This window comes from Ixodes scapularis, unplaced genomic scaffold, assembly GCF_016920785.2.
Source record: "Ixodes scapularis isolate PalLabHiFi unplaced genomic scaffold, ASM1692078v2 PGA_scaffold6__148_contigs__length_123643588, whole genome shotgun sequence".
NCBI lineage: Eukaryota > Metazoa > Arthropoda > Arachnida > Ixodida > Ixodidae > Ixodes > Ixodes scapularis.
Window position 1 is genome coordinate 85,354,310 of NW_024609881.1, and position 9,117 is coordinate 85,363,426.

General features: G+C 56.4%; 1 protein-coding gene across 1 annotated transcript; it reads right to left on the bottom strand.

Moving 5' to 3' along the window:
- Positions 1-4,649: 4,649 nt before the first annotated feature.
- Positions 4,650-7,026, bottom strand: LOC121838533 (protein capicua homolog). The gene is made up of 2 exons (XM_042294838.1): positions 4,939-7,026; positions 4,650-4,703 (listed from the first exon to the last, which is right to left on the bottom strand). Exons 1-2 carry the CDS (start codon positions 7,024-7,026, stop codon positions 4,650-4,652), a joined length of 2,142 nt encoding a protein of 713 aa, XP_042150772.1.
- Positions 7,027-9,117: the final 2,091 nt, after the last annotated feature.

Consider the following 9,117-nt stretch of genomic DNA (forward strand, 5'->3'; position numbering starts at 1 on the left):
AAGAAGGTGCTTGACGTGAAGACCAGTTGGTGTCTGTCCAACAAGGGTGTGACCCAGTCCAAGGCCAGCGCCATAGGTAGATACTGGGTCAAGGAGACCCGCTGTTCTGTAAGACACGGCTGGAGCGTGGTGGACGACAGCTGGTGCGGCTAGTTGAGCTGGGAAGCCAACTTGACGGAAACCAACGGCAGGGCGAACTTGTGCGAAGGCCGGAGCAGGGTGAACGAATGCTGGTCCTGTTCTAAACTGAGTCACAGCTGGGCCACCTCCAACAAGTGTGTGTCCAAGACCAAGACCAGCTCCAAAAGTAGACAAAGGAGCGGCGAGGGCCGACGCCCTGTAGGCTACGGCCGGTGCATGATGGACGACTGCAGGACCAGGTGCCCCGAAGGCAGGAGCCGCAAGCCCCAGTGGACGGAGACCAAGCGCCGGACGAACTTGAGCGAAAGCTGGAGCGGGCTGAACGAACGTGGTAGCTGGTCTGAACTGGGTCAAGGCTGGTGCTGCTTGGACAAAGGCGGGAGCTGGTCTAAATTGGGTCACTGCTGGAGCCGCCTGAACGAAGGTGGGTGCCGGTCTGAACTGCGTCACTGCGGGAGCGGAATGTACCACGGTGGCAGCAGGACCAGCCGCTGGAAGAAGGTGCTTGACGTGAAGACCAGTTGGTGTCTGTCCAACAAGGGTGTGACCCAGTCCAAGGCCAGCGCCATAGGTAGATACTGGGTCAAGGAGACCCGCTGTCCTGTAAGACACGGCTGGAGCGTGGTGGACGACAGCTGGTGCGGCTAGTTGAGCTGGGAAGCCAACTTGACGGAAACCAACGGCAGGGCGAACTTGTGCGAAGGCCGGAGCAGGTTGAACGAATGCTGGTCCTGTTCTAAACTGAGTCACAGCTGGACCACCTCCAACCAGTGTGTGTCCAAGACCAAGACCAGCTCCGAAAGTGGACAATGGAGCGGCGAGAGCCGACGCCCTGTAGGCTACGGCCGGTGCATGGTGGACGACTGCAGGACCAGGTGCCCCGAAGGCAGGAGCCGCAAGCCCCAGTGGACGGAGACCAAGCGCCGGACGAAGTTGAGCGAAGGCTGGAGCAGGCTGAACGAACGTGGTAGCTGGCCTGAACTGGGTCAAGGCTGGTGCTGCCTGGACAAAGGCGGGGGCTGGTCTAAATTGGGTCACTGCTGGAGCCGCCTGAACGAAGGTGGGTGCCGGTCTGAACCGGGTCACTGCGGGAGCGGAATGTACCACGGTGGCAGCAGGACCAACCGCTGGAAGAAGATGCTTGACGTGAAGACCAGTTGGTGTCTGTCCAACAACCGTGTGTCCCAGTCCAAGGCCAGCGCCATAGGTAGATACTGGGTCAAGGAGACCCGATGTCCTGTAAGACACGGCTGGAGCGTGGTGGACGACAGTTGGTGCGGCTAGTTGAGCTGGGAAGCCAACTTGACGGAAACCAACGGCAGGGCGAACTTGTGCGAAGGCCTGAGCAGGTTGAACGAATGCTGGTCCTGTTCTAAACTGAGTCACAGCTGGGCCACCTCCAACAAGAGTGTGTCCAAGACCAAGACCAGCTCCGAAAGTAGACAATGGAGCGGCGAGGGCCGACGCCCTGTAGGCTACGGCCGGTGCATGATGGACGACTGCAGGACCAGGTGCCCCGAAGGCAGGAGCCGCAAGCCCCAGTGGACGGAGACCAAGCGCCGGACGAACTTGAGCGAAGGCTGGAGCAGGCTGAACGAACGTGGTAGCTGGTCTGAACTGGGTCAAGGCTGGTGCTGCTTGGACAAAGGCGGGGGCTGGTCTAAACTGGGTCACTGCTGGAGCCGCCTGAACGAAGGAGGGTGCCGGTCTGAACTGGGTCACTGCGGGAGCGGAATGTACAATGGTGGCAGCAGGACCAGCTGCTGGAAGAAGATGCTTGACGTGAAGACCAGTTGGTGTCTGTCCAACAAGGGTGTGTCCCAGTCCGAGGCCAGCGCCATAGGTAGATACTGGGTCAAGGAGACCCGATGTCCTGTAAGACACGGCTGGAGCGTGGTGGACGACAGCTGGTGCGGCTAGTTGAGCTGGGAAGCCAACTTGACGGAAACCAACAGCAGGGCGAACTTGTGCGAAGGCCGGAGCAGGTTGAACGAATGCTGGTCCTGTTCTAAACTGAGTCACAGCTGGGCCACCTCCAACAAGTGTGTGTCCAAGACCAAGACCAGCTCCGAAAGTAGACAATGGAGCGGCGAGGGCCGACGCCCTGTAGGCTACGGCCGGTGCGTGATGGACGACTGCTGGACCAGGTGCCCCGAAGGCAGGAGCCGCAAGCCCCAGTGGACGGAGGCCAAGCGCCGGACGAACTTGAGCGAAGGCTGGAGCAGGCTGAACGAACGTGGTAGCTGGTCTGAACTGGGTCAAGGCTGGTGCTGCTTGGACAAAGGCGGGGGCTGGTCTAAATTGGGTCACTGCTGGAGCCGCCTGAACGAAGGTGGGTGCGGGTCTGAACTGGGTCACTGCGGGAGCGGAATGTACCACGGTGGCAGCAGGACCGGCCGCTGGAAGAAGATGCTTGACGTGAAGACCAGTTGGTGTCTGTCCAACAAGGGTGTGTCCCACTCCAAGGCCAGCGCCATAGGTAGATACTGGGTCAAGGAGACCCGGTGTCCTGTAAGACACGGCTGGAGCGTGGTGGACGACAGCTGGTGCGGCTAGTTGAGCTGGGAAGCCAACTTGACGGAAACCAACAGCAGGGCGAACTTGTGCGAAGGCCGGAGCAGGTTGAACGAATGCTGGTCCTGTTCTAAACTGAGTCACAGCTGGGCCACCTCCAACAAGTGTGTGTCCAAGACCAAGACCAGCTCCGAAAGTAGACAATGGAGCGGCGAGGGCCGACGCCCTGTAGGCTACGGCCGGTGCGTGATGGACGACTGCTGGACCAGGTGCCCCGAAGGCAGGAGCCGCAAGCCCCAGTGGACGGAGACCAAGCGCCGGACGAACTTGAGCGAAGGCTGGAGGAGGCTGAACGAACGTGGTAGCTGGTCTGAACTGGGTCAAGGCTGGTGCTGCTTGGACAAAGGCGGGGGCTGGTCTAAATTGGGTCACTGCTGGAGCCGCCTGAACGAAGGTGGGTGCGGGTCTGAACTGGGTCACTGCGGGAGCGGAATGTACCACGGTGGCAGCAGGACCGGCCGCTGGAAGAAGATGCTTGACGTGAAGACCAGTTGGTGTCTGTCCAACAAGGGTGTGTCCCAGTCCGAGGCCAGCGCCATAGGTAGATACTGGGTCAAGGAGACCCGATGTCCTGTAAGACACGGCTGGAGCGTGGTGGACGACAGCTGGTGCGGCTAGTTGAGCTGGGAAGCCAACTTGACGGAAACCAACAGCAGGGCGAACTTGTGCGAAGGCCGGAGCAGGTTGAACGAATGCTGGTCCTGTTCTAAACTGAGTCACAGCTGGGCCACCTCCAACAAGTGTGTGTCCAAGACCAAGACCAGCTCCGAAAGTAGACAATGGAGCGGCGAGGGCCGACGCCCTGTAGGCTACGGCCGGTGCGTGATGGACGACTGCTGGACCAGGTGCCCCGAAGGCAGGAGCCGCAAGCCCCAGTGGACGGAGACCAAGCGCCGGACGAACTTGAGCGAAGGCTGGAGCAGGCTGAACGAACGTGGTAGCTGGTCTGAACTGGGTCAAGGCTGGTGCTGCTTGGACAAAGGCGGGGGCTGGTCTAAATTGGGTCACTGCTGGAGCCGCCTGAACGAAGGTGGGTGCGGGTCTGAACTGGGTCACTGCGGGAGTGGAATGTACCACGGTGGCAGCAGGACCGGCCGCTGGAAGAAGATGCTTGACGTGAAGACCAGTTGGTGTCTGTCCAACAAGGGTGTGTCCCACTCCAAGGCCAGCGCCATAGGTAGATACTGGGTCAAGGAGACCTGGTGTCCTGTAAGGCACGGCTGGAGCGTGGTGGACGACAGCTGGTGGTGTTAGTTGAGCTGGGAAGCCAACATGACGGAAACCAACGGCAGGGCGAACTTGTGCGAAGGCCGGAGCAGGTTGAACGAATGCCGGTCCTGTTCTAAACTGAGTCACAGCTGGGCCACCTCCAACAAGTGTGTGTCCAAGACCAAGACCAGCTCCGAAAGTAGACAAAGGAGCGGCGAGGGCCGACGCCCTGTAGGCTACGGCCGGTGCATGATGGACGACTGCGGGACCAGGTGCCCCGAAGGCAGGAACAGGAAGTCCCAGTGGACGGAGAGGAAGCGTCGGACGGACTTGAGCGAAGGCTGGAGCAGGCCGAACAAACGTGGTAGTTGGCCTTAAATGGGTGACGGCTGGTGCCGCTTGGACGAATGTGGGGGCAGGTCTAAATTGGGTCACTGCTGGTGCTGCTTGAACGAATGCGGGAGCTGGTCTAAACTGAGTCACTGCTGGAGCCGCCTGAACGAATGCTGGAGCTGGTCTGAACTGGGTCAGTGCCGGAGCGGAGTGTACCACGGTGGCAGCAGGACCGGCCGCTGGAAGAAGATGCTTGACATGAAGACCAGTTGGTGTCTGTCCAACAAGGGTGTGGCCCAGTCCAAGGCCTGCGCCATAGGTAGATACTGGGTCAAGGAGACCTGATGTCCTGTAAGATACAGCTGGAGCATGGTGAACGACTGCTGGTGCGGCTAGTGGGGCTGGGAAGCCAACTTGACGAAAACCAACTGCTGGGCGAACTTGTGCTAAGGCTGGAGCAGGTTGAACGAATGCTGGTCCTGCTCTAAACTGAGTCACAGCTGGGCCACCGCCAACAAGTGTGTGTCCAAGGCCAAGTCCAGCTCCGAAAGTAGACAAAGGAGCGGCGAGGGCCGACGTCCTGTAGGCTACAGCCGGTGCGTGATGAACGACTGCAGGACCAGGTGGTCCGAAGGCAGGAGCTGCTAGTCCGAGTGGACGGAGACCAAGCGTCGGGCGAACTTGAGCGAAGGCTGGTGCAGACTGGACAAACGTGGTAGCTGGTCTTAACTGGGTCAAGGCTGGTGCCGCTTGGACAAAGGCGGGGGCTGGTCTAAACTGGGTCACTGCTGGAGCCGCCTGAACGAATGCTGGTCCTGGTCTGAACTGGGTCACTGCCGGGGCGGAGTGGACCACGGTGGCAGCAGGGCCGCCCGCAGGAAGAATGTGCTTGACGTGAAGACCTGTTGGTGTTTGGCCAACAAGGGTGTGCCCCAGTCCAAGGCCGGCGCCATAGGTAGATAGCGGGTCAACGAGACCCGATGCCCTGTAGGACACGGCTGGTGCGGGATGAACGAGTGCAGGTGCTGCAAGTGGTGCTGGGAAGCCAACTTGACGGAAACCAAAGGCTGTGCGAACTTGTGTGAGGGCCGGTGCGGACTGTACGAGGGCTGGCGCGGGCTGTAAGAACGTGGTCGCTGGCCTGAACTGCGTCACTGCTGGCAAACGTTGGACGAAGGCAGGAGCCGGTCGGAGCTGGGCCGCACCTGGGCTGGAGTGGACCACGGTGGCGGTAGGACCGGCCGCAGGGAGAATATGCTTGACGTGAAGGCCAGTTGGTGTCTGGCCCACAAGAGTGTGTCCAAGTCCGAGGCCAGCGGCATACGTTGATACTGGAGCGCCAATTGCGGCTGTCCTATACGAAACAGCTGGGGTGTGATGGACGACAGTTGGAGCCGGAGCGGCGAATGCTGGACCAGGAATTGCCACTTGGCGGAAACCGACAGCTGGACGAACTTGAGCAAAGGACGGAGCTGTTTGGACGAGGGCTGGCGCTTGCTGCACTAATGTGGTCGCTGGCCTGAACTGTGTCACTGCTGGCGTACCCTGGACGAAGGCGGGAGCTGGTCTGAACTGGGGTACCGCGGGTCCGGCTGCCGGCAGGATGTGCTTAACATGAAGGCCGGTTGGAGTTTGTCCGACCAAAGTGTGTCCGAGTCCGAGTCCCGCGCCGTAGGTGGAAAGCGGGTCGCTCAATGATGTCGTCCTGAAGGACACAGCAGGTCCTGCGACTGGACCTGGGAAGGCCACTTGCCGGAAGCCCACAGCTGGTCGTACCTGGGCGAAGGTAGGTGCAGATTGGACTAGGGCTGGTCCGGGTTGAAGAAGTGCCGGAGCTTGTCTGAACTGCGTCACCACTTGGGGCCTCTGCACAAGGGTGGGCACTGGCCGAAGCTGCGCTACCGCTGGAGTAGAGTGAATCACTGTGGCACCAGGCGCTGCGGCGGGAAGAATGTGCTTTACGTGGAGCCCTGTTGGTGTCTGCCCGACCAGGGTATGTCCGAGACCAGGACCAGCACCAAAGGCGGGGAACGGTGGTGTTGTTCTGAACTGAGTGACGGGCGGTGGGCCCTGGATGAACGCTTGTGGCTGGCTGACCCTGACCCTGACCGGCGGCCTGAGTACTGGGGCGGCCTGGACGGATATCGCTGGAGCTCGCTGAACGAAGGTTGGCGCAGGACCTGGAAGGGCCACTGGGCGGAAGCCGACCCCAGCGGGCCTCAATTGAGCCACTGGTCCGAAACCAACGGCCGGGCCCTGGGCGACGACTCGGGGTCCACCGAAGCCCAATCCACCAGCAAATCCGGCCGGACCGTGGTGCACTACGGTGGTCGCTGCCGGTCCGGCCGGGGCACCCAGGGAGATTCCTCTGAAGCCGAGCCCCGGCTGCGTTAACACCGGGCCAGGAGCGCCGAAGGAGACTGGCTGGCTCACGCTGAGACGAACTGCCGGCCTCACCGCGACGGCCGGAGCCTGCTGCACGAACGTCGTGGCTGGACGAACAGCCAGCGTCGGGGCAGGACCTCCGAACTGTCTGAAGCCTACTCCTGGGTCTCCATGGTGGACGACTGTCGCCGGGGCTGGGGCGTGGTGGACCACAGCGGCGGGGCCTGGGCGGTAAGCTAGCTGTGCAGGGTATGCGGTGCCCACGGCAACGCCGCTCGGTGCGGGGGCTTGCTGAACCACGGTGACGCCTCCTCCGGCTCCGCCGTTGAGGAAGCCCCCCAGGGTCCGACAGGCCAGGCCCAGGAGCAAAATAGTGGACTGCATGAGAGTGGGGCGGGCAGTGAGAGGCCGGAGTCATGATGACTGCTTAAGGCAGCTAAAGCGCCTCGTTAAAAAAAAAAAAAGTTAAGACAACCTTTAGAAAGCGCTGCTTGCTATCTTGGTACAATCATGATAGGGGGCGAGTGCGGCACGACCAAAAATGGAAATAAAAAAAGTAGGCACAGATGAGGAAGGGCAAGAGAAGGAGGAGGAGTGAGTGGAGTGAAGTGCAATCTCTATGCCTTCAGAGCGCATCATAGACTACGAGCCAATGCCCCTAATCAAGAAACCCGATAATCAGAATGTCACGGCTTTATGTATCTTTCTATGGCTGTGTTCTTCACGGCTGACCTAATCAGATTTAGAAAGTACACCGTGACGATGCGGTATGAATGCATTTGCTTGTCGTTAAGCCTTCAACTACGCCCTGAAAAATGACTACACTTAGAGTAGCGATTCCGCCTACCAGCTTGGAAGAGTTCTAATGGATGAATGGTTGCGAAAAAGATAAGAATAACAATTAAAAAAAAAATAAACTCTGTAAGCCGGAAGGGAAAAAAGAGGTCGTTTCTTATTGAGGTAAATTAGACGCAACGCGTATTTGACACGTCTCAACATAGAAACTGCGGTTGCTGGCAGCTTAAGGAGCACAGGATGTGTCTCATTATGTCCAAGCCTCTTGCTTTCTGATTCGTCCTTAATCTTCTTCATCAACCTGACTCGGGAATTTCATTGGCTGCTCAGCGATAAGGGAATGCACGCAAATCGCCACGCCCTTAATTTCTTAGGCTGTCAGAGACTCTAGTGACCGACTGCTTTAGGGGTGAAAAATAGTTTCAAACCTGATGAGCATTTCTCGGGCTGGTGTTACTCCCACGCGAAAGCCTGTAGCTTTTCTTGCTAAAAAACAATTTGGTTGGAAGTGTGGCATGCACGTGTTAGAGGCCACCATTAGTTGGTATTAAAGCCATTATGACGAAATCTTACCGATCGCCGCCCTTATTTGCAGCAGATGGCGTCTTCGATGGGGATAAGTATATGCTTGCTATTTTACGATTCCTGACTCAATAATATTCGGGTCTAATGGTTTCACTTTACTAACGATGTTTGATGGGACGCCACTACCTTCTACCTATATACTGAAATATCTCTACTTAACGTTTACAAGCTGAGGATAATACTTCACGGTATTGTTAGAAGATATTTTACGTAATCGAGCGTTAGTTCCCTTCGATCATTTCGTAATGTCTTATTACAGTAATATTATATCTTTATTGACATATCCTGAGGTGGACATGTACGTGTTTGTATTAAATTGTGATCAGGGACTCAGTTAGATAAGTTAGAACTTACGCAGACAGTGAAAGTACTGCAATTGGTAGAAAAGACATAATTGCATCCCAATTGCGCTAAAATTCAATAGTACTGCTTGAATCTATGTGTATTGTGAGTTGCCGTTCTGAAGATTATATCGCGAAAGAAAATAATTTCGCTTTGATTCTGGCATACCCAAAGTGTTAACTGGGGATTGATAGCGATACCGTGCAAATAATTATCAGTTTGTTTCCTCTGCTCGAGACTTGTAATCAAATTGAACGCTAAGAAATCATGGCAGCTGCATTTGTTTACATGTAGCATTGATTATTTATCAGTTATTACGTGATGGTGAAGTTTGAGTGCATTCAAGTAATTATGATGCTACGGATTGCCTCCTCAGCTGCTGGTGTTACAGCCTGTATTCTTATCTTCTTGCATGAAATACTGCAGGATTGTTGTCGCGACACCTTCACATTGGTACACGACATATTCAGTTGTACAACATGTGCTAGGTGTTAGCTACCCCACATTTTGTGAAAACTTACTTATTTCTTCTAACGTTAAGAACCAAGGGAGCGAATCAAGAGTTAGGAACACTGTATATTAGTTAATTGATATTTTGGAATCAAATAAAAGAAGTTCTGCTTGCTGAAAAAAATATCAAATAATTATAAAGTGACAAATCTGTTTGTCACAATACTTACCGGTCTTAGAGCAATTCAGGTAAAGTTAGGCTTTCACTTCACCTGGATTTAATCTTTTCAAAAAGTCTTTTAA

Coding starts and splice junctions, on each gene's coding strand:
- LOC121838533 (XM_042294838.1), bottom strand. CDS start 7,026: ATGCAGTCCACTATTTTGCTCCTGGGCCTGGCCTGTCGGACCCTGGGG. Junction 4,704..4,938: donor CTGCACCAGCCTTCGCTCAA/GTTCGCCCGACG, acceptor CTCCAGCCTTAG/CACAAGTTCGCCCAGCAGTT.